The sequence below is a fragment of the Gopherus evgoodei genome, chromosome 20 (assembly GCF_007399415.2).
Source record: "Gopherus evgoodei ecotype Sinaloan lineage chromosome 20, rGopEvg1_v1.p, whole genome shotgun sequence".
NCBI lineage: Eukaryota > Metazoa > Chordata > Testudines > Testudinidae > Gopherus > Gopherus evgoodei.
Window position 1 is genome coordinate 3,713,546 of NC_044341.1, and position 25,064 is coordinate 3,738,609.

At 47.7% G+C, this 25,064-nt stretch overlaps 1 protein-coding gene across 1 annotated transcript in view; it reads right to left on the bottom strand.

Annotated features, from left to right (window-relative positions):
• TFAP2E (transcription factor AP-2 epsilon) overlaps positions 1–25,064 on the bottom strand; it is a 48,896-nt gene that overhangs the window by 18,783 nt on the left and 5,049 nt on the right. The window contains exons 2-4 of the mRNA XM_030539059.1: positions 24,619–24,648; positions 23,733–24,179; positions 21,585–21,636 (exon numbers count right to left, since the gene is read on the bottom strand). Of these exons, the coding sequence (XP_030394919.1) occupies positions 21,585–21,636; positions 23,733–24,179; positions 24,619–24,648 (529 nt within the window). The remainder of the gene's footprint in view (positions 1–21,584; positions 21,637–23,732; positions 24,180–24,618; positions 24,649–25,064) is intronic.

A 25,064-nucleotide genomic window follows, 5' to 3' on the forward strand; every position in this document is an offset into this window, starting at 1 on the left:
TGAAAGGAATTTGAAACTGGAGTTCGGTGCCAATGACAAAGAAAGTTTCTTAATATCAAACTAGATCAGCCCAGTTTCAGATGTGTAACACAGTAGCAAACTCTTACACACACACACACACACACACACACACACACACACACACACACACACACACACCATTCTGCCCTGTAGCATTAAGCATCACAGGTTTATTCATTTAGCAGCACAAACTCCCATTACTTTTTGGCAACGGGTATATGGGATCTTTATGGGTTTAAACAGTATAATCCATTTTATAGTAATATGCTTGAGAGGTTTTCACTGTATTTCCTATAGAAACGCCTGAATTTGTGTGGCTTGGATCTACATAATCTAAAAGGAGAGAACAAAGATGCAGTGTCTTTTAGAAATGGCTGTGGATCCTATATAAGCCATGTTAATGTTGCTATCAATTTGTTAAAATGTATTTAGATTACAGAAGGGCGAAAGACCCTTCAGCAAAGATTACTACTGGAATAGTAATACAAAAAAATACTTCTCTTCATGTAGAACTTGCTGCCAATCCACAGAACATTTGGGGAGGGCTTTAATTTGAGCTTCAAACCACAGTCATGTAAATATGCCAGTCCACCTGCCATTTTGGAGTTGGTGGGTAGCTTGGAGATACCTCTAGGGGAAAGACACCAGTACCACTGATCTCCATCAGACACCAGTGTCACAATGGAAAGAGCCCTGATTTTTCTAGTTCAAAAGCCTGCACACTGGCAAAATCACATAGGATGCCAGGCATTTTTCAGTATAATTGAAACCTTACTTAAAGGAGCAATGGGCATTTTCTACAGGGCTAACCTGCCACGGTTTTCATGGGTGGGATTCTAGACATCTCATACAAATGGATACACTGCAAAAATCTTTTATCGTAGGCCCACCATGCTTTAGAAACTGCTTTAAGATGAATCCCTTATAAGAGCCTGAATCTGGAACTCTGCACCCATGCAGAGCGCTCCTTTGACATCAGTGGGGCTCTGCACAGACACAGGGGATTTGCTCACATGGGTCCTTGCTGGGCTGGGGTCTTGCTCCAGACGAGGGGGGAGTTGGCAGATCTGTGTGTAATACTGACATGTGTTAAGATAAATTGTTTTGCTGAACAACCAATCTCAAGAAATTGATTCCTTCTGGTATTTTTGGTGGCAATTATTAATTAATTAGATCTGACTGAAAAATGTCCATCCACATGGTTTTTTAGTATAAAATGGCTTTTCAGCAAAACAGGAACATTCATAGAAAAAAAATCCATTTTCCTCAACATTTTCTACAAGAGAAAAAAAATCCCAACCAGCTCTAATAATAAGTGTCAGATTGAATCCAATGCTCCACATGGAACGGGGAGTTATCCTTATGAAAGAGTTATTTTAACTGTAGCTGTTAACGTAGCTATACATTCTTGTTACTTTTATAATTGTTCTGATCACTTCTTGATTTGAATGGCCCTTCCTGTTTGTGACAATGAGTCGTGCGCTTAGAGCAATACTGAATATTTTTGGGAAAAGACAGGCAGTGTCTCCTGCTAATACCACGTCAAACAAAACAAAGTTCCGCTTTCTCTCACATGTTGCATGCAGCATTGTCAAAATCTCTGCTTTGGTATCTGCCAAGCACAGAAAATTTAGCAGGGATTTTTATGCATCTGATTACTGTCTATCTGTAATGAGCCTGCAGGGAGTCAATGGTGTCTAGTGGTTAGAGGAGGAGACTGCAGATCAGGAGGCCTGAGTTCTGTTGCCAGCTATCATTGGCTCACTGAATGACTTTGAGCAACTCTCTTAACCAGCTACTTTACTCTCCATCTCTGCTACTTATGTGGTCTCAGCAACACAGTATCTGAGCGCTTCCCAGTCTTTAATGGATTTATCCTCACAACACTCCTCTAAGGCAGGGAAGTGGTGTTATTTCCATTGCTCAGATGGGAAATTGAGGCACAAAGAGACTAGGGCCTGGATCCACAAAGGTATTTAGGCACCTAGATTCCATTGATTTCAGTGGGAGTTAGGAGCCTAAATACCCTTGAGGATCTGGCCCTAAGTAACTCACTCAAGGTCAGAGAGTAAGTCTGTGGCAGAGCTGGGAATTAAATGGACATCTCCCAAGTCCCAGGCTAGTACTCTAACCTGTCCTCTCTTTGCCTCTGTTTTCCCATCTGTAAAGCTGGGACTTTCTGATCTTTTGCAAACCCCATGGGGCTCACTAGATGAGATGAGATCTTTGGCTGCCATGTATTGTTCTCATTTACACGCAGTTCATCAGAAGCAATTTTTGCTTTTGTTTTTAGAGGATATTGTGCTAAATAAAACCAGCGTGAGCTTTTAGCCAGACATGAAAAAATCCCTCTGGTCACTGCTCAGAAAGGAAATCGGGTCAGTGCAATACTGAAGCAGTCCAGAACAAGACAAGAGAAAATGTATCTGAGTGGTGGGGGAGTGTCTGATCACGGCTAGTGGAGACTGTGGAACATGAAGCACCAGAGAGATGAGAATTGCCTGGAAGGATGTGTCTCCATCTAGTCATCTCCCATTTGGAGACGGAGCTCATGCAGCTCAGGACCCATCCAGTTCATCTGGATGGAACAAGGACTGGCTGGATCCTTCATAACCCAGCCCCTAAGTACTCTGGGGACTGAGGCTAGATAAATAGCTGAGATAGAGCAAGGGAGGATTCAAACCAAACCAGAATTCCAAGCAAGCTGGATGTTGGATACGTCTGGCAAGGAATTGAAGCTGCAGAGTTCAGCTCCAGGGCTGACTGCTCGTATACCCCGCCATCCAGCAATAGACCTGACACCTCAGGAACCCTGATATCCTACTCTAGACTTGCCGTCAGTTACAGGGATTTCATTTGGGTTCATCTCTAGCAATTTATTGTGCTTCTCCACCCTGGGCAAGCCTGAGGGACACATCAACTGGCACTTGCTTGGTCAAAGCCTCTTCCCAGTGGGCATGTATGACCCCTCTCACCATGGAGAGTGAACCTGGAGCTCAGACTGCCCCAGACCTACAGTGACCGATCCCCCTCCCCACCCACCCCTAAAACTGCTCTACCTGTTCCCAAAGCTTCTGCCTGAGGCCCTTTCACCTCTCACCGACTCCAGGGCCCTGCAAGTGTCAGCTCTGCCTACGGGTCCTGGTTTTGTCTTGGGGTTGCAAAGCCCAAATAGCCTGGGAGAGGCTCTTTAAAGTATGTCCAGTTGAGCCCAGGTGTTCTCAAGGGCCCTCCAGCCCAGCTGTGCAGGTCCTGGCAATGCAGAGGAGTATCCTGGCTTTTTGGAGTTTCACTGAACTGAACTTTATGGGCAAATGTAGACCTGGTCCTAAGATCCTAAGATCCAGAGTGTCTGGCATCAGGGTATTGGTTTGGTCCGCTCTGCACAGCAGGTCATGAAGCCAGACACTGAGAAGAAAGAACCTTTGCAAATCTACTCAAGCATGTGGATTCTTTTTCCAGCAGAAACTCTCTCTCTGGGTGATTCAGAGCCTCTATTGGATCCATTTGAGCCAACACTGGTACCCAGATGCTGCAGGGATTGAGGTGGTAAAAGAATCTGAATAGAGTAGAATTTAGCACAGAGCATTTCCAAAGCATTTTACCCACTTTGGCTAATTAATCTCCATTTTAAAAAGAAAAAAAAAACCCTGAGGTACAGAGAGATCAAGGCCCACATCCTCAAGGGCATTTAGGCCCCTAACTTCCATTGATTTCCTTTGATTTCAGTGGGAGCTAGGAGTCTAAATACCTTTGAGGATCTGGGCCTAAGAGATCCGCCAAAGGTCGCAGAGGAAGAGGAGAGATGGGCCAGCGGTTAGGGAACAATCTGTGACTCAAAGACCTGGGATCTTTAGGTAATTAAGGCCTTGTACATTTTCATCTGAGACTGGGGATCTTGGATTATCACTTAGCAAGCAAGTGATGAAGGAGGAAGGATGGTCTAGTGGTTAGGGAGATTTGGGCTGTGGTAGACCTGGGTTTGATTCCCAGCTCTGCCAAAGATGTCCTGGGTGACCTTGGGTAAGTAACATAGCCTCACTGTGCCTCAGTTCTCCATCTTACAATAGGGATAACAGCAATACCTAGGCAGTATGAAGAGAATACGTTAAATATTGTGAGGCATCCAGATACTACAGTGAGGGGGCCAGGTAAGTACCTAGATCAAAAGCAAGTCAGTAGCTGAGCCAGGAATAGAACCTGGGATTTCCTGGCTCCCTCTGCTAGATGTCGCTGCCTGTCTGCTGAGATAGAGCAAAGAGCAGCATTTTGCTTCAAGGCTCTGAGTACTAATGTCAGTAGAGCTGGGCGGTCTGGGAAGGTTAAATGACTCTTGTGAAACAAAGCCAAGCATGCAGGGCAAGATGACGCTTGGAGTAGGCAAATCTGGCCTGCTGTAGCTGAGGAAGTTTCCCAGGCATGTGTGTTTCCAGATAAGTATCATTTCTGAGCTGAGTGCCAGCATCCTGGGTATTTGCAGCACGAGGACGTTACTGAGCTCCCCAGGTTTATGACTGTGCAGATATGCTGACAATCTCATTATGTTCCAGTTGGGGCGGCAGCTTCTTAGAGCACATAGCAAGGGGATATTACACCAGAAATATACCGTGGCAAGACCTTTTGCTAGGTAAAACAAGTGCTCCTGGCAGTGAGGACATGCCTGACCTGAGAGCACCCAGCCTGCTGCCTACAGCACCACGCAGCAAAATTCCGGTGTGTAATGGGATGCTGGGGTTTGTTAAACTGCATTTTGGTACTCGGCGTTCTCTGCCAGTTCCCGGCTGCTGGGGTCTGAGCTCTGCTGGGAACAGGCTGCAAAGGCTTGGCTGGGCTCGCGGGCACTTGACGTACTTTCCAGCCTGCCTTTCTCTTGTATTTCATCTCTGGGCATGTATGGAGAGTGAGACAGACACACAGAAAACTGTCATTCAGAAGTTGATTTTGCAGAGCGTATGGATTTGAATGGCTGTTCTTAAGCATTTTCATAGATTCCAAGGCCAGAAGGGACCACTGTGATCATCTAGTTAGCTCTCCTGTACAACACAGGCCAGAGAACTTCCCAAATTAATTCCCAGAGCAGATCTGTTAGAAAAACAGCCAATCTTGATTTAAAAATTGTCAGTGATGGAGAATCCACCAGGACCCTTAGTAAATTGTTCCGATGGTTAATGAGTCTCTCTGTTAAAAATGTGCACCTTATTTCCACTCTGAATTTGTCTAGCTTCAACGTGCAGCCATTGGATCATGTTGTACCTTTCTCTGCTAGACTGAAGAGCCCTTTATTAAATATTTGTTCTCCATAGCCTGTACTCATATCACCCCTTAACCTTCTCTTTATTAAGGTAAATAGATTGAGCTCCTTGAGTCTATCACTATAAAGCAGGTTTCTAACCCTGTAATCATTCTGTGGCTCTTCTCTGAATCTCCTCCAATTTATCAACATCCTTCTTGAATTGTGGGCACCAGAACTGGACTCAGGACTCCAGCAGTGGTTGCACCATTGCTCAATGCAGATGGAAAATAACCTCCTCGCTCCTACTTGAGATTCCTGTTTATGTTTATTTTGGGTGTCTTACTCATGAATAGGAGGAATAGCCAGACTGGATCAGATCAGGGCTCTTGGTAGTCCGGTGTCCTGTCTCCAGCAGTGACCAAAACTGGTTATTTCAGAGACAAATACAAGGCACTTCACAATAAAATAAGCTGCCTATAGGGGAAGTTTCCTCCTACACTCAGGCAGGTAGCAGTTGGCTTCTGCCCTGAGTGTAAGAGCGTTTATAACCCACATATTTCTATCCTGTATAATGTAACTCTGGTTGTTCTCATTAGCCATGTAAGCATCTGTTCCTTTTTTGAATCCTGATAAACTCTTGGAATCAAAGCTATCTAGTGGCAATGAGATCCACAGGCTGACTATGTGCTATGTTAAAAAACAGCTTTTAATTGGTTTAAAATTTGCTGCCTATTCGTCCCCTTGAGAAAGGGTAAATACAGCCTGATTTATGTTCTCTATACCACCCATTATTTTGTAAATTTCTCTCACGTCTCCTCTCTGACCAGTCCATCTTTTCAGTCTCTCCTCGTAAGGGAGTCTTTCTTTCCATGTATCTAATAATTTTCCCTACCCATCTCTGCATCCCCTCTATTTTGGCTGTATCCTTTTTTGGAGATGGAGCAACCAGACCTGGACTCCAGGTGAAAACGTCCAAATGAGTCCCAGAATGGTGTTAGAGTGTTCTCAGCTCCACCCTGTTGCTTGTGCATCATAACATTTAGCTTGCTTTGGGGGCTGCTGCTGGGCTGTTCATAGAGGTTCTCATGGAGTTGCCCAGGACACCACTCAAGTCATTTCAGGTTTTTGTTCACGGCCTTGTCCTGTTGGAATGTGGATACGTTTGTGGAGGGGGGATGTGGTGTATCAATGAGTTTGTTATTAAAACTGCATTTAATTTAAACTCATCTAAGCAGATCCTCACTGCTGCCAGCAATTCACAGGCAGAATTCACAATGGAGTCAACAGATGGGCTGGGTGCAGACTGTCAGCATGTTCAGGAAACTCTAATGAACTAACCTCAAATCCTGCCCTCTCCTCCTTGGACACAGTGGGACTTGTGTGGCTAAACTGCACCAGGGGCAGAGGCAGGACCAGGGTGGAGGCAGGGAGCCCCTGCATGCCACCAAACCAAGCTTCTTGGGCACCTTCCCAACCACCACTGAGGGACCATAGAGGGGATCTGGTGGTCAGAGGAAAGGCTTGTGGACTCTTGGCTTTAAAGATTTGTAAACCATTCTCCCTTGACAAAGGGATGTGCATCTGCGCTGGAGGCTAGTGCAAGGATAAGGTGGCAGTAGCCCCCACTGAGCACATCACATCCTAGGGCAGGGACATTCTGTACCCTACCAAGCTCAGTTACTCAGAGGGAAGATCTGTGCCCCATAAGCAATGAAGTTTTGCCCACTAAGCTTGTTAGCTCCATGTCAGGCACTTAAAGAAGAGTTTGTCATTAGCAAGAATAGTCAATTAACAGCATAAATGTGTTAATAATTTTTTTTAAAAGCTTGTATCAAGTTCATGTTGCTGCTGTAAACTGAGCTTGCCTGGTGGCTTTCTTGGTTTGTTTAGATTTATTCACACACACACACAGAGTTCCCGCTCCATGGGCTGTGGGAGCCCCTGCCTTGACGTAACTAGAACTGCAGTCTTTAACTCAAAAATTGTTTTTGATGAAAAATGGCCTTTGATTAAAAAAAAACAAGAAAATGGTTTGGATTTTTAAAAAAAAAAATCCAATTTTTGGATGGAAAAAACTAAATCAGAAAAGTTTTGAGTTTTCAATTGTCCCTCCTTTTGCTCCAATTTCCAGTCCCTTCTCCTCACCTCCCCCTTCAGGGACAAATAATAAAAAGGAGAAGGGGGGGGAGGAAAAACCAAAATCCAAACAATTTCAGGTTTTCGGGGTTGATGGGGGGTGTTAAAATCTAAACATTGTCACAAGAATTTTCAAGAAAATGAAATTTTTAAAAACATTTGCAAAACATAATTAGTCTTTTTGGACCAGCTCGAGGCATAACTCCAGTCCAACAGCACGAATGCCCAAACCGAACGCCGGGACAGCAGCACAATGCGATAGAATTCGGCAGCAGCCAGGAGGCCACGCAAAAGCTCAACTCGCCCTGCTCTGCAACAAACATCTGTAGAAAAAAAGGGGGTCTGTCGAGATATGCGGGAGAGAGGCATCCTGGGCTCTGTCGGCCAGTGCTCTGGCTAAGCGATGTGCAATAGATCAACTCAGAGCAAAAGAAGGGGATGTTGGAGGTTCCTTTAGAATCTATGAATTGGGCCTGACCCACTGCCAGTCTTACCTACCACCTTATCTTCTCTCCATTTCCCATTCCTGGGTCATCCTTGAAACAGCCTCCCATCCTCCTCTCAATCCCTGTTTCACGCTTGTCCCATAGAGTCTCCCACACTCATCTCCTCTCCTTTAAAGAGCATTTGTATGTGATTGGGTATGTAGCTGCTTGAGTTACAGCTCCAGTAGGCGCAGTGACTTGACCAAGGCAGTAGGCAGTGATGGAACCTGAAACAGAACCCAGGGGGCCTGATGCCAAATCTATTCTAATCTTAGGATCATGTGGGATGGCCGTTGTCTTGGCCAATACCAGAGACTGAACTGGAGACTTCCAGAGCTGAAAGCATGACTCTCAACAGCTTGTACTAAAAAGCCAAGCTCTGCAGCTGTGGCCAGTGGGTCATGCACACTCTCTCCGAGGCATCGACTCATGAGGAACAATCCACATTCCAAATTCACATCTCCCCAAACGGAAGGCCATGTTGGTGTAACTTTTAAAGAACACACCCAAGGAGCAGCCCAGTAACCTTCTCTGAACCTGGCTTTTCAAAAAAGCTTTTCCACTTCCAACAAAGGGAAAAGAATTCAGTTAAAAACATCTAATTAAGCAGTAAGTCATGACAAGGTGCATGAAACTCAGAGATAACACATGCCTGGGAGGCGTTCTGAAGGCTGAGACAAAAAACAAGGCCCTCCACCGTGCCTGCCGTATGTTATCTCACATTAACACACACCTTGTTGTATCCTGCTGCAGTTATAAGACATTAAAAATATCAGTTTAATGAAGGGATGTCTATGCAGGCACGGGTCAGAGTAAAAAAACTTAATTTTAATCTGTGTGTGTGTGTGTGTGTGTGTGTGTGTGTGTGTGTGTGTGTGTGTGTGTGTGTGTTTACACACTAGAGAGAAACACCACCTCACCAAAATACTGGATACAGCCTTACAACTGCAGGTCTTTGTGGCCTTGTATTTTACAGAATGACATCACATCTTCCCTGTCTCATTGCAGAATATACTGTTACACTAATCTCTTATGAATATACTTAATTCATTAACTGTATTTTCCCCCTGCCATATCAGGCTTCATGTTGTATTAATTACAACTGAATTCTTACATATACCGAAATTAACAAAAAATAAAACCACTCCCCTACCACCAACAACATAAAACTCTACCAAGGCCCCGTCCTACCACTGTCCTACACACAAAGCTCTCACTGAAAATTCTGCATGTTAATCAGGGCTTTTAATTTTGCGGTAGGATTATTTTTTGTCTTGCAACCTGAAAATTGTGCGCAGGACTAGTCTGTGTAACTACCTATTTCTCATTCTCCCTCCATTCCATCCATTAGTTTGTTCCACCACTTGTTGCATTTAGACTTTAAGCTCTTTGGGGTATGAACTGTTTGTTACTATGGGTCTGCAAAGCACAATGGGGTCCTGATCCTGATTGGAGCTAAAACACTACCACCATTGACCGCAAAATATCCTCAGCTGACAAATCAAACAAATCAAAATACATGAATAAAGGCAGCAAGAGCCTGAGCCTGCTGCTGCTCAAATCAAAGGAAGATTTGCCACTTCCTTCAAAGCAAGCAGGATTGGGCCCTAAGTCTGTAAATGCATTAGATGCAAATTGCTATTTACATTCGGTGCATGTTTTATTTTGCTGATACTTAAGAATTATGAAGCCAAATTAAATTATTTATAGGGTTGCCTTGTAGACATCTAATCCATCGCTCTCTTTCTAGGTACTCGTCTGATCCTCCTGACTGTTGCACCTAAGCACCCACTGCCATACCATCATGACCATGCACGTGATTTTTGAGCAGACATGCCCTCTGCTGCTGTCACAATGAATATGTGTCTTAAAGGCACTAAGGTACCCAAGAGATTTTTATTTTCTTTCGAACAAAAAGGCTTTATCAGAAAGTTTCAAACATTCTAGAAAGGGTGTAATTGCAACAGTCAAATAAACCTCCTTATTTCTGAGATCAAACTGTAAAACTCAGTGGCACCATGCTCAATTTCACATACCAAAGAAAACTTCCCTCCACCTTCTAAAAGCCAGCAAAGTGAGGACGCTTTAAGCTACCCCCATTTTGAGTTCCAACTGATTGTTTTTGGAAACCGTGTTGTTATAGCTGTTTGTCTGAAGATGCTTTTTAATGTCAGAGTGTGAGCAACTGTCTCACACCTCAAAGACACGACAACAGCAGGTGAAAGAGAGCAGAAAATGCCATTTAGCGGAATCTATCAGGACAGCCAAGCCCTAAACTGAATTTTCACTGTGAGCTCAGAGGCATTGTTTGACTCTTCTAGTTAAATTATGAAGTTGAGAAAAATATATTCCCCTTTCAGTTAAGGCTTGATCTGAAAAATGGTTATGGGAAAGAGGCATTTCTAAAGCACTTTCCAACAAGAGAATGAATAAACAGGTTTGTTGGCGGGTGTGTGGGTGTGGGATAGTCACAATATCTGTATCACCCAGCTTTACCTGCTTAAGATTTTATACATTTTCTTCTGAAACTAAAAATTTCTAATCACTTACCATGTTAGTAATGGGGAGGACAGATGGTCCAGTGGTTAGGTCACTAGCCTGCAACTCAGAAGACCCAGCTTTAACTCCTGTCACAGGCTCCCAGTGTGATCTTGGGCAAGTCTGTCTACACTGCAAATCAAGGTGTGACTGCAGCAGGGTTCGACATACTTCAGTCTAGCTGGTGTAGGGAACAGTGGTGGATGCAGCTTTGGCTTAGGCTAGCCACCACAGTACAAGCCTGCTGGGGACTGTGGGTACATACCCAGAGTCTGTGCTGCCATATCCTCATTGGTATTGTTACCTGTGCTAGCTAGATTAAAGCTAGAGCGGGGATGCTGCAATGACACCTTCGTTTGCAGTGTAGATGTGCCTGTAATCTCTGTGTCTGAGCTAAAGCCCACTGAAGTCAGGCTATGCCAGCACCTACATTAGGCTTTAGTAAATGCCTCACAATGTTCTCTGGATATTCACTTGACTAAAACACAGAGTTTTGTTAGCTTATGTTTGTCCTCCATCCCACAAAGATTCTAGCAAACCTGTTTACTGGGACAAATGATCATGGAAACAGTGAATTTAAGCCAATTAAAAGAATATTTGTGGAAAGTGAAGTATGAATGCATATTTGCAACTAAAATCTGGCTAAGAGTTATGCTCATCCAATCAGGGAATAGAAACAATCCTATATGATCTTATAGGACCCATCAAAACTACCCTACACAGCGACTTCTGAATAGTCACAACAACAAAGTGCTCTTCAACAATCTGCAGACCAAGAATTATCCATAGAAATTACCCAGGGAATAATAACAAATGCAGGATAAATCTGAGAACATTGTAAATTGCTCAGAGACGATTTGTGAAAAACAAAGAGGCTCCTCCATTCACTGAGTAAATTGTTCATTCTGCAATAATATCTCCACAAACCGTGGAACCTTCTTGCCGGCGCAAACCCCCAGCCTGCTGCCATGCTTAAGGAGCTGGATAAGAACCAAATCTGGCCCTAAATTCTCTAGCCCTGACTATCTGTGCTACATAGTGTGGAGCACATCGATGTGTCATTCAAAGAAATAGTGTTGTTTTGCTTTATGTACCCTGCACCTTTAAATGTAAAGGAGCCTCCCTGTCTGCTGCTTGGCAGCTGTCATTTTGTGTTTCCCTTCAGATGCAGAATGTTAGCAGTGAGTCTCACACTCTGGACTGATCCCTCCCCCTCTCTTTCCACTCTGTGCAATCCAGTAAATCTGTGCAAAGTGTGTGCAATTGGGGGTAGGAAATGCCAGCAGATCAAACAGCAGTGTTTTATACCTGCTGTGCACGGGGTAAACCACTAGACAAGGTGCAGGGCTATCAGGCTTATTTCTCCCCCCCCCCGCTCCGATACTTAATATTTGTTTGTTCTTTGCTGCTTTTCTTGATCTTAAATAAAAGCCACTTAGACAGAAGGAGCCATGGTTAGCTCTGTGAGTCTGGAAAAACATAACAGAGACATATCAAACCACCTACTTCATCTCTTAAAGGTACATAGAAACGGTCTATGATGACACCAGCTACCAAAACTACTGATGTTAAAAAAAACCAACCAAATATTTTGGCAATAAACCCTCAGACTACATGAAATCTCCTCGGTTGTGACCATACCTGCTGTTGTGAGTACCTCAACAAGATGTCTGCAATATTGAATAACCACCCTCTGCTGCAGCTTTGAAACTGTTTTACTCCATTGCCAAACAGATTGCATTAAATCTCAGTCACTCAATGTTAGTATCAATTTGTGCAAAGGGAATATGGATCTTCTCCAGCCAGATCTATAATTACAGTCGCTGTACTAAAGAGACGCAGCATAATGCACCCTAGGGATTCCCAAGGTGACAGACAATACAGGCAGAGCTACTGTTTACAGGCATCAGAGGTCTTTGTTTGGAAAGTTATAGAGGTCTCTCAATATTTTGCTGCCATTTTTTGGCTCAAGTTTTCTGTAGTTGGCTTCAGAAAAATGGTTTCATAGCTTGGGACATGAGAATCTTTCAGGTAAAGATGGGAAAAGGTCAGTTCAGAGTTTATGGGGTGAATGATGGAAGTTTTTTTGACCAAGTGAGTTAGCCATATCTCAGCACTTAGGAGTTTTTTTCCATTTTCACCTGCAAAGATTTATATTAGATTTGTGTCAGGGAAATGCATTAAGATTAAAGTGCAATTTATTGCAATACTGGGTACTTTTTACATTTACCCATAACATCTAGTAGAGAGAAAGATACTCAGAAATCCTCACTATAAATGGGTTCAACTCGTAACTTTTACTCCCTGACTGTAAATTGCTTAGAATTTGCCTGTGTGGGTTGTTTTTGTTTTTAAATTGAAATTCATTCTTTCGGTGATGCCAGGGCAGGGAAGGGTGGATTCCTCAGAGAAAAAGCAACAATACATGCCTTGGTGTCTAGTGAATAAAAATAGCAACCCCAGTCTGGAGCAAATCCTGAGGGTCCTTATTTGTTTCTCACTTAGTGCTTACTTAGGTAGAACTCCCAGTTAAGTCTATGGGAGCCAGGGCTTCCAGATTTGACCCTGAAGTAAGCAAGGTGAGTGAAGAAAGAATGATGCAATATCACATCAAAATAAATAAGGTTGCAAGGTAATTAATTCTGCCTCCTTCCAGTTAAAGGCTCCACTGTTTATTTACTATTGACTAGCAACTCCTGGCTTACAATGCAAAAACATACCTTCCCTTCAGACATGCAGAGCAGAACGGCCAGTTATTTGAGGATTAACATACCATTAACCATAGCTATAGATATAAACTCTGGACAACTTTAAGGGCCTGATTGGCTCCCACTGATGAGAATGAGATCTTGGCCACTGACTTTAATCAGAGAAGGATCAGGCTCTGGTTTCTTTTTAAGTGAAAATATGCCCACTCTTATAGGTATTGCAGAGTTGTTAATTAAAAAAGGGGAAACAGACATTATGGAAACATGCCTCACAGGCCTCTTGTGACCAGCTAGGAGTTACTGAGTCCAACCCACCAAGTGTAAAGGGACCGAGTACCAAGAGAGAAGTATAGGGTCTGATCCTGCAAACATTAACTAGGGAGCTGTCAGAAACCCCACTGGCTAGTCATGGTAAAGCACTGCACTCTATAGTAAGGGGTTTCAAGATCTGGCCCTTCCAGTGACCTCCACCCCAGAGCAGGATGCACAGGCACCATTTAAGGCCCATAGGCCTCTTGCTGGCTGGCTGTCCCGGAGGGAATTCCATCCTCACTACCTTAAAAATGAGGGACACCTTTCTGTGATTTAAAAACTTGCCTACGAAACATGCCATGGGCCCAATCCTGAGGCTCTTACTCTGGCAGAACTCTGTTTTGCTAAGGAAGGCAGGATTGGGCCCCTGGTTTAGAAGGCTGGTTGACTTTCTTTTGCTCTAGAAAAATATGGTTCCTGGGCAGAAGTAAAGCTCCCTATTACATTAGGGACATGGAGGAGAGCTGGGGATTATTTTGTTTTTTGTTTCCACAAAGTAGATCTTTTTCAGATACACGTTTGCAGCTATTGCTCATGTAAAAGTTTCCCCAACTGCCTTCTTTCATCATAACGCAACAATTTGGACTGTGTTATTTCTGAGCCACCAGACTGGTTTGGAATGCATGGTTAGAGATGATCTGTTTCATTTGCACACTCCACACGCTCATTTACTAACTTCACAAGCTTCTCCAATACAATCAGATTCCGCTTGCACATACGGAGAGAGCTGGAAATTGTGTGCAAGGCTTTAAAGATACCATACTGGGGAAAACAAAAAAATCTGATTACTCTCCAAAACATATTGTGCATCTTTATTCTAAACGTAGCAGTTTGCTCTAAGAGAAACCCGAATGGAAATTATCTACGGGCACTGAGGTTGCAGAAGACTTGTATCTACTTGCCTCTGCTCTTCAGACTTTTTTTTTTCCCCTTGAGACACTGCAAAATCTTCAGGATGCAAGCCTAGCTTTGTAACAATAATGATAATTCCAATTTGGGAGAGAGAGATTTTCTAAATAATCATAAATTTTGACAAGGGAAGAGGGGAACACCCTCCCTTCACACACTGTAATTACACCCAAACTTTCCAGACTGGTATTCTCATGGCAGCATATTTTAAACCTGTTATCTCTGATGCTTTTGGCACACACAAAAAAGCAAATGTACAGCAAACACTTATGTGTAATGAGAGCGCAAACACACACTGGAGCCTGTTGGAACGATTTCTCATGCAATGGTATTTAATGAAATGCCTCCTATGTGTTCTAATTAAAGCTAAAATAATTATGGTTGTTAATGCTTCTCTGAAATGCCTTCTGTAATGAAATTTTATTCTTGGAATAACAATTTTCCTGTAAAGGGCACTGTAACATACCACAGTTTTTCTTTTCTTTTCTTTTCTACTATGTAATGACTACCAGCAGTGCAGCACTGATGTCGATTGGAGCTTTGCCTGAATAAAGATTGCAAGATTAGACCCAGTAAGAAGGGATTCTGATCTCTGCTAATTTCAGTGAGTTACTCTTGATTTCAGCTGGTGAAATTAAGATCAGAAGTTGGGTCCAAAAGGTTTTCTCTCACCCTTCACAGGCTTTCTTCTTAAAACCAGTATAAATAATAGAGAGGCCTGATTTCTCTATTGCTCTGTGCTTTGTATAATATAAGCATTTACACCAGTGCAAAGTTAGTGTAAGCTACTACCACTCTTGATTTCGTAGAGGTTTACACACCCACTTTGCCCTAGTGCAAATGATTGTACGAAGTGGAGGGCAATAGTGAAGCAGGCCCCAATTCTGCAATCTTCACTCAGGCAAAAGGCTGCTTGACTTTACTGGTGTTTTGTTCCAGCAGGAGGACTGCCGCGCCAGGTCTCTCATTATTAACCTGCTTCACGTGTCACTCAGGTGTTATCAGGTGTAGTTATCTCAGGAGCCTTTGCATCCATCTGAGCGTCAGAAACCTAAAACTGCCCATATTAACCGTCACCACTAAACGTTTAAAGAGGCCTGCGGTTCTGTCGCTGTGCTTGTGTTAAATGGCCACACTTATCAGTGGTTAAACAGCTCTTTCTAGCTGCATGTTTGCCCTCTTCGAAACGTTAAGGGAAGCCAAGAGCAGGGTTTGAATATTTCATACGAGGTATTAGCCCAGGCAGCCGCATAAATCGATCATGGTCTTAACGCGCTCAAGGATACTCCCATGGAGTTTTTAGTAGATAAATATTTTACAGCGTTGAGCTATTTGAACCACGGGGTTTTGTTTTCAAGCAGATGGGGGCGTTTAACAGGTAGAGGAGAATCGGTCGTAAATTATGAAAGACACTTTCAGTGACACCAGAGACTGTCAGCTGCCGGCGTGTGTATGTGTGTGGGGGGGGGGGTGTACACACACTTTGTGCTGCGCTATATTTATAGCTCAAGTTTATTTGACTCATTATTGCAACCCGTTCTCCTGACCATCAGAAATAGGGAATAAACGAAAGGAAAAATGTCGGGTTACCATTGCGGGCGTTCGTAATCTGCGGGTTCCATTCCGCTGTCAGTCACTGGGATTCACACTGCTGACACTGGGTGGGAAATGAGTTGCAGCGGGGTAAGGAAGAGCACACTGCGGCGGGAGTTTCGGGCAGGGAGGAGGTGTTGGGGGTTCACCTAGGAGGCTGATTTTGATTCTTGCTTTAACTGGGGGGCGGTAGTCATGGCTTATCTTCCAGGCGCAGGGGAACGGAGGGATCTTTAGCAGAAGCGGGCAGTAGAAAGATTTTGCACAGAATGAGATGAATGCGACTCGCCCTGTTTCGTAAAAAAATGTTTTCAGCGAGAGAACTAGACCTCAGGACGATCAGTAAATACACAGTTCTAAGCAAACCTCCTTAGAGTTCAGACGCGTTTTATCTCCCGGGTCTCGGGGCATGTTTCAAAAGTGACTGTTTAAAACATTTGAAACAACCTGCTATTAACCTCCCCCAAATGCTCAGCCTGGTTGATTTGGAGTCGAATTTAGTTTGGGAAGGTTAAAAATAATCCGCTCAGGTGGGGCTCCCAAGTTATCTTCAACCCTCGTTAGGATCAAATGTGCTCCGATGAGGTCAACTCCATTTCCTGACATCAGCTCGCTTCGCTTTTCCGAGTTCTCCCCAACAGGGATTTGGTTTTTACAGGGTCAGGGAGCGACTGGAGTCTGGGACAAGACAGCAAATTCTGCATTTGCTTTCTCTGGTTATTATTCATTCGGATGTCGGGACCGATCCGGATCCCTTTGTCGAATTAAAAACGAAACAAAATTGAACTCAGGGCAGGATCTGGCCCTTGGCTTTTGTAAGGTTACAGATAAATGCGCTCCGTAGTGGGAAAGCAGCATCCGAATCAGTGAGAACCGACGGCGGGGAAAGGAGGTCGGGATCCGAATCAACGGGGTTGGAGAAGCTGTGAAATGGCTGAGATCAAACTGTGGAGCCCCCGAGAGAAACCAGCGGGAATGGGCTGTAAGCGCCTGGGAATCCCCCGCCGAGGGGAGCAGCAGTGACACCCCTCCAAGACTCGGTTTCCCCTGACCTGATCTTTAATCCCAGGCTCTGGAAATAACACGGGGTTTACAAAGCGCCTTTAAATCGTATAAAAATCAAGTTTAACGTAAGAGCGTCAATGGATAAATATCTCCGGGCCCATCAAGATGCGGGGGGTTTCTATTTAAAAGCTCCCCGCTTTCGGGGCGTCTGTCTTTCCAGAAGAGCTGGAAGTCTGGCCGGGTTCACAAACGTGCAGTTAATTCGCAGATGAGCTAAACGGCATCAGCCACCGCATTAGGGGGAGTTTGTTTTTCCTTTGAACTGTTCTCTGGGACTGGGACTTGCCTGGCGAGCTCTTCCCCGGCCGGCCAGGCGCACCACAGCCCTGCGCGGCCTCCGGGGCGATTTTGTTTTGCAAAACAAGACGAGAAAATAGTCTGGAAGCTGAATTTTATTACAGCCCTTTCCGGGGGGGTCGGGGGCGTCCCGCCCTCCCCTCCCAGCGCTCCTGGGAGAAGAAAATCTAGGTGACGCATTGATTCCTCACTGTCTTCTACTGAACTGGGCGCCGGGCAATAAAGCAAAGAAAGAAGCAACCTGAATCAGGACCTGAGCCGTGTGAAACGCACCACGCCGCGGCTGGAGAGTCCTGAGACCTGCCGGCCCGGCCTGCCCGGGGAACTGCCTGGTGGCAAACCACCTCCGCTTTTCCCCTTGGCCGGAGAGACCCGCCACGGACCGGGCTTGCTTTGGGGCTGATCAGTTCCTAGGAGCGGCTGCGCCCCCAGTTCAAGTGACAGAACTAGCGGGAATTCCCCGTGTCCTGCAGCCCCCCCGAGCCCCGCAGAGGATGTTCCCCCCAGTCAGCGGGGACTCGCGGAGAGGGGAGATTGAAAGCGACTCCTCACGCAGCTGGGAGACTGATCCATCATAGCGCCATCCAGCGCCATCCTTTTCTGCCCCGATATTAACACTATTCGTCACACTTCACTACAGCCCCTTTGGCTGCGGTATCCTCAGCCTGTTACCCGTTTGCGTTTCTCTCTCTCCCAGCCTAACCCACAGCAGCGTGGCTGCAAACAGCCCGAAGAACCTCTCTTTGCGTTGCCTGGATCCGGAGTAACGCTCAGGCCTGGATCGTTTCATGAACAAGAGAAACTATTTTCTAGTCTTGAGAAAACACCACCACACGGTTCTTCGTGTAACACACTCATTTCCCTGGGGCTCTCTCTGCGTTAATGCTCCCCAGACACCTTTCTAGTCTAAGCCCCTGTTTAGTCCGAAATCAACATAAACTCTCCCATACAAATGTTTTGTTGCAGACGGGGACTTGGCATAACTAGTTCCGATTTTCCAAGAGTAAGTTTACAACAACAACAACCACAAGAGGGAAAAGCCGGTGCATTCGGTGCTGCATAAGGAATTCAAGTTTTAACAGCCGACCGAAGAACTTTGCCGTCTAAAATCAAAGCGGGGCGCTTTGCAGTCACAGCTGCAAATGCCTTTTCTTTTGCGTTAGTCGAGAAAGGCTTGTTCCAAAATACAGCGCGGTCATTAATTGTCTCTGGTCTTTGTTTGTTTGTTTTCTATTCAAATGGCTTCCTGGGAATTCCTCCCGCTTTGGGCCCTACTTTAAGCTGGTTTGGGGGGAGCTGCGGGGGGAGAGAGGAGTTGTGTAGAGTGTGACCCAGATGCGGTGATCTGGAAATCAATTGCTCTGCGCTCGGGGGGTAACTTTTGACAGCAAACTCTGTTAGGCATCCTGGCTGCGCAGTGCCATCAGCGCGCAGGGAATGTTTGAAAATCTGCGCTGACTTTTTTGGGAACCTGCCTCGCGATTTTGAAGCCAACCTCTGAAATTCCTAGGGTCGCGGCTGGAACCAGCGTTTTGCTGCCTGTTACTGGGCAGTGACTTTTGGGGAGATTGTTGCTGTTTGTGGGGGGAGGGCGAGGGATGTAGACGCGGAACTTTATTTTGAAAAGTGCTTAACCCCAGGTTTGCCCATTTCTCCATAACCCCAGGGAGCTGTGACGCTCCATTGGGGAAATGCAGTTTCCAGAATGGGAGCACAGACCAGCTCTCCTGTTTGGAAACGCGGCTCCGGGGCTATTCCAGTCTGCGGGGTAAGTAACCCGTGAGATCACTGCCTGGGCTGATGGGAGCTGCTCTCTCCAGCTCCAGCCGCGTGCGGGGCTCGAGAGAGGGACATGTTCCCGGAACGCGCCCCGTCCTGCATGTCTGTACCGGCCCGGCCTGAGCCTGCATTTCCCGGCCACGCAAACCTGGCGGGTGATGGAGCAGGCAGGGTTGGCCAGCACCTCTGCCCAGGTTGCTCCTCAGAGGCAGGCCCTCCTGGGCCAGGCCTTCCGCCGGTTCAGTAGCGGAGCCAGCCAGCCTGCAGGTAACTCACCCCCCGGCCCTGCACAAACGGCTTGGCTCTGATTTTCTTTAAAAAGCTACAGCGCAATAACCTGGGGGGTTGCCGCCCACCCCCGGCTGGGATTCCAGGATCGGGGCTGTTTTCCCGTCCCTAGCCCAACGAGGGGGGTGTAGTGACATTGGCCATGTGGGCGACTCTGGGGGGGCCATATTCTGCCCAGAATCCAGGAGCCCGACCCTGACTGAGCAGCAGCCTACACTGTACAGCGCTGATCGGCCCAGGAGGGTCCCCCCCAGTCTGAGCAGCACGTTTCAATGGGCCGTAGCCTGCCCTGACTCCTGTGCGGAGAGCGACCTGGGAAGTTGTATGTGCGGGGACAGGGGTTACTGGGGGGGGGGGTACAGGGACTTGCCCTGGTGTCTGGGTCCCATCCTGGCTTTGCCAATGACCCGCTGCTTGGCCTAGGTTAGGGCCCAGACCCAACGCGCACAGGGCCAGCAGCTGGATTCTTCCCGTGGCCCGGCAAGGCAGGGTACCAGTCCCCTGCCCAGGCGCTGCGCGTTATGGAAGGAGGTTTGGGCTGGAGAAGGACAATTAGACACAACGCCGCTGCTCAAAGCCCTCCCCCCGGAGACGCGTTTCTCCTTCTCCCCCTTTGTAAATCGGACCTGGGTTTTACTGCGCTTTGCTGGAGTTTTACTGCTCTGGCTCCCGGGCCATCCCCGGGCCCAGCAATGACACGTATCACTCTGGGCTCCAGCCGCCCCTAGGACCCACGGGCCGTTTTCATGTGGGGCTGGCTGGACAGCTCTGACACAACAGCGGGGGCTTGCTAGCTCTTGTGCCTCTCTCCTTCCCCCCCCCCCAGCGATTTCAACCCAGCAGGTCTCGTGTTAACACATGAACGCGCTATTTTTGACCGTTGCTAAAGTTATTTTACTGACCCAGCGCAAACGGGGCATTTTGATCTATGCGTGACTTTAAACAAAAAAAGGCAAATGTAATTTTGTCTGCGATAAGCACAGAGTTTAAGAACCCTCCCACCCCCAGTCCGGCAGTGAACCCAAGGACTTTCCATGCTGAGCGGCGAGCGCTGATGGGATCCCAACCAAAGACAGAGTCTATTTTTAAAAATATTTTCCTAATTATATTTACTCTCCTGGGGAGGGGACCGGAGAGAGACTCTTCCCCCGTCCCTCTCAGCTTCGGGAACTCGCCAAGCTTTCACTTAGCCAATCAATCGGGTGAAGTGCAATCGATCGGGAGCTGCCGGCCAGGACAGTAAATAATCAATAGTAGAAAATCACCCCCGAACTCTCCCGCTTTCTGCAGGATAGCGGCTGCTCTGATGAGGAGCTGGGATTGGTGCATAGTTTAAAAACACCCCCTCCCCCCATCCCTGCTCCACACTGGTTTATTGTGCCACTCCTGTTCCTGGCTGCTGAAGGCGCCGATCCAAAGCCAACTGAAATCCATGGAAGTCCTTCCATTGGTTTCCTTCGGCTTTGGATCAGGCCTCGTGTCCACAAGCTTGGGGCCTGTCCGGAGAGGGTTGTAGAGACGTTTTTTGGTCTCACCCTCCTCCACACCGTTGCGTAGGAATCAAGAGACCCAGGCAGTCCCCAGCGCCCCGACGTGTTAGCCCCAGCCGGTCCGGATCTGGAGCAACGGCGGATCGCTGCGAAATAGCCCCAGCGCCAGGACTGATCAGCAGAGTCCATCCTTGGGCCGGATGGGTTTGGTGGGGTGGGGGGATTCCTGTTACTCAGTGCCCTCCCCGCCCCCGTGTGTTTCTTCTGCCCCTCTGAGCGCTGACATTGTTAGTGCTTTATGAGGCAGTAAATATCCAGAGGCAGGGAGGATGCATTTGAACGCCGGGCAGGCCCTAAGTAATTACTTTTAACAGGGGGGAAAAAAAAACCCAGGGTCTCTGCGAGAAACCGGAGATTGGATCAGGCCCTTAGTCCGGAAATGGGCGCAGGCAGTCCAGATGGGCAGCTTGTCTCTGAGCCGGTGTGAAATGTGGTTAGGGGCTTAGTGAACACGAAGAAATGCTAGAACCGGACCCCATAAAGAGGAGAGGGACCCGGAACTGGTGTTCGGAGCAAGCCAGGGGCTTCAAAACCTGGGCAGCGCCGGAGATTGCGGGCTCCCCCCTTCCCAGTGGGAACTGGGGTCCCACAGAGCCGGCCCACTCCCCAGAGGCGGCTGGGCTAATAAGGGCTTTCCTTGCAGCCCTGTTTTCAGAGGCGATCTCCTTACCTTTCTTGATCACCGACTGATCCAGTAAATTCAGCCCAGCCTCATCCACTGCCTGAAAAACAGCAAGGCACAAATATTAGGGTGCAGCACTGGGGGGGGGGAATCTCTCCGTTTTTAAATGGGCCACATCAACACCCCCCCCCAACAGCAGAGCTCTAGACTTGTATTTAAATAAAGATCGAATGAGATAAATTAGATCCTACAAATATTGGGCTTGCAAATGGATTCGTGCAGCTCCTCTGAACAGTCACCCCAGGTTATTTCATCGGACGGCTTTAAACCTGCTTTGTGCTTGCCTTCATACCGAGGGCGAAAATCTAGAGTTGTTCTTTCTCGTTAGCAACGCGCAGACTTTCCTGTTCGAATTTCTAGCCTCAGTCGCTGGGGGGGGGGTCGTTCAAGTTAACTCCTGAGCTAATTCCTAGCTGGGGGGGGTAGTTTGCAATTGCCTCCAAGCGGCAAACAAAAATATTCCCAGATTTGAGAGGACAGAGGAACGGGTTGTTCGCAGTGTGATTCTCCCCGTTGGTCCCAGGATGTGGAGAGAGACCAGAAAGGCGAGGAAACATTTTTTATTGGACCAACTTCTGTTCATGGAATAGATTTTTCCTTAAAATGGGGGGGGGGGGAGATTGTTTGAGCTGGGGATTAAATATTGTTCCGGTTGTTGTTTTTTTATTCTTTGCGCATAATGTTTCTTGCTCCGTATTTCCTTTGCTAGAGAGTTGACAAATCCGGAATAAAAAGCACGTTAACAAAACACGACCAGGGTTTTAGTCATTGAAGTTCTCTGCAAAACTCCTGCCCCTCTGCTAGCCACTGTCTTCACGCGGTAAATAAATAAAATGATACGAAAATACAAATAAAACTTGCACTACTTCGATACACTTGGGAGGGCGAATAAAACGCCAATAAAAATTCCCGTCCTGGGCTCTGCGTGACCAGTTTGTGTCTTTGCTGGCTCCGATAAAAGCATCTCTGGAATATAATTGAATCAAACTCAAGGGAAAGTCTCGGTTTCTGTCCTTGAGAAGAGAATCGCATTTTGCTCCTTCTTTTAGAACAGTGAAATGGTGTTTTGTAAATATCTGCGCGCTCCCTTTCCCCTGAGTCCTTCTGCGGCTAATGTCCCGATCGAAAATGAAAACGAGAGAGGAGACCACGCGTGGCTAGAAAGTTATCAAACGTTTCACATTCGGGGCAATTTGGATCGCAGAGGAAATCTAGGTTCTTGGCGGGACAAGCGAGGAAAGGATCTGAACGGAGGCGCAAATGGGGGGAAAGCGATTCGGAAGGAGAATCTCGAATTTGCAGCAAATCCAGAATTTACCGCAAAGACCCAACCAATAAAATTGCACATTTGTAAAACAACAAAACGAATCTATCCAGCGGCCCGGTTTGAAAGGGAAAATGTCTCCCTCGAGCCTCCCGGAAACCAAAACCCCCCAACCAGGTCAAGTCCAATCTCCCCACCCGGGGCCTTGGCACGTTCTGATTTTAGTGTTTAAATGAAGCACCATCGAAAACGAAGGAGTTAAGGAGCAAGGAGAGCTACACTTTTAGAAGCGACCCGGCCTTTTGGAAAACGAACCATCTTCACAGCCTGAGTGCGAAGGTCCCAACTCTCCCCCGCCTGTTCCCACAGAACCGAGGGGCTTTTCGGCTCCGAAAGCGCCGCAGGGCCTGTTCCGGATCCCGTTTTGGTTTCACTCTCGGGACAGAGATTTGGCTGGAGCAGCGAGGTGCCGTTTTATGATTAACTGCCCCCACTGAACAGCTTCTCACAAACAAAGGGGCTCCCCCTTTAGCCCCCCTCCCACAATTAAAATAACCCCTTCCCATCTAACCGCTTTGTTCCACCCCCTTCCCCCTGGGGCTGCCCCGGAAAGCCCCTTCCGAAGGACTGGCCACAGCACGGGCCTACGCCGGGGGACCCCTCCAGCAATGCAAACAGGACGGGGGGCTCCGGGTTTTGCGCCTACAGGGCAGACAGCTGGGATCTGGGCACCGGGGGAACCGAGCCCGGCCGGAGAAAGGCTGCTCACTCCTCGCCAGCCCGGCCTCCTGGGGTGCCCCCTTCGTCCCCAGCCTGGCGGGCCTTGGGTCACTACTCAGCCCCCCCGACCCCCCAGGGAGCCCGCCAGGTACCTGGATGTCCTCGAGGCTGGGATGTCCGAGTCCGTGGAGGCCCAGCGGCCCGTCTCCAAGCCCGTGGCCCCCATCGGCCAGCCCGTGCAGCAGGCGGGGGACTCCCGGGTATTCCCGGCGGGGATCCAGGCTCAGCGCCCGGTGGGTCTGGGAGAGCAGCCCAGCTTCCTCCTGCCGGGTCCGCTGCGAGTGCCAGCCGGGCTGCTGGTGCTGGTGGATGGGGTTGATGGCGCTGTACGGGTCCCCGAGGTGTGGGTAGCCGGCCTCCTGGCTCTGCGAGTAGGGCATGGGGGGCTGCGGGTAGGGCGGCGGGAAGTAGGGGGGCTGGAAGTCCGAGGCCGGCGTGTGGCAGAGCGGGGGGGCCGAGGAATAAGCCGCCTGGTTCAGGGAGGAGAGCTGGGAGAGGCGGCCTCCCGTGGAGCTCCCGTTCAGCCCATCAGGACGGTCCTGCAGAGGCAGAGAGAGAAGAAAGACGACGGTCAGGCGGAGCTGGGGACCGGGCTCCAGGGCCAGCTGGCTTCCCAGCGGCGCAGGGAAAGTCACCAAGCCCTGGGTAAAGCCCCCAGCTCCAGCGCCTGACACAGCCCAGCCACTTCCCCCGTCACAGGGCTAGGAATCCGCTTTGCCCCCCGGCTCTGCGTTCCCTTTGCAGGGAGAGCTCAGCGCTCCAGCCCGCAAACACCTTCCTATCTGCACTTCCCTCCTCCGCCGGGATCCTCCCAGCATTAGCCGGGGACCCCCGAGCTCTGCCGTCTGCCCGAAAGCAGAGGCTGAAATTCCGGGCCATTTGCAGGGACACGGCTGCCTTAACTACATTTCTCAGGGGTGCGCCTTAGAAAAGTGGCTCCCGAGGGTGGCCCCTAGGAGTCCCCCGCCCCAAACTTACCATGGCTGAATAAGTGTGAACTAACATCTGTGCAGAAGGGGAGGGGGGACCCTACAGGAAGGTGCCAACGCAGAGATGTGGAGGAGTAAAAGAAACCCCGGTAACAATCCTTTAAAATCGGGTTCAGCCCAGCAGCTCCATGGAGGAAATTCCCAGATCCAGAGGGGGGAGTTACGCGGATGGCTTTGTTCCTTCAATTACAAAATAGTTCAGTTTCAAAGTATTTCAGATGGTTCCCATCTCCCACTCCTCCTCCCTCTGAGCCCAAACCAACTCCATGCACTCCAGTTATAGAGCCGGGGGCGCGCAGGCAGCGCCGGGAGCGCGCGTTAAAGAGACAGAGCCTGAATCGCGCCTTTTTTGTAGTATTATTATTTAATGGCCAGGGGAGAGGTTTGTGTCTCCTTCTGGGGAGGTTTTTTTCTTTTTTTCTTTTTAAACCACTG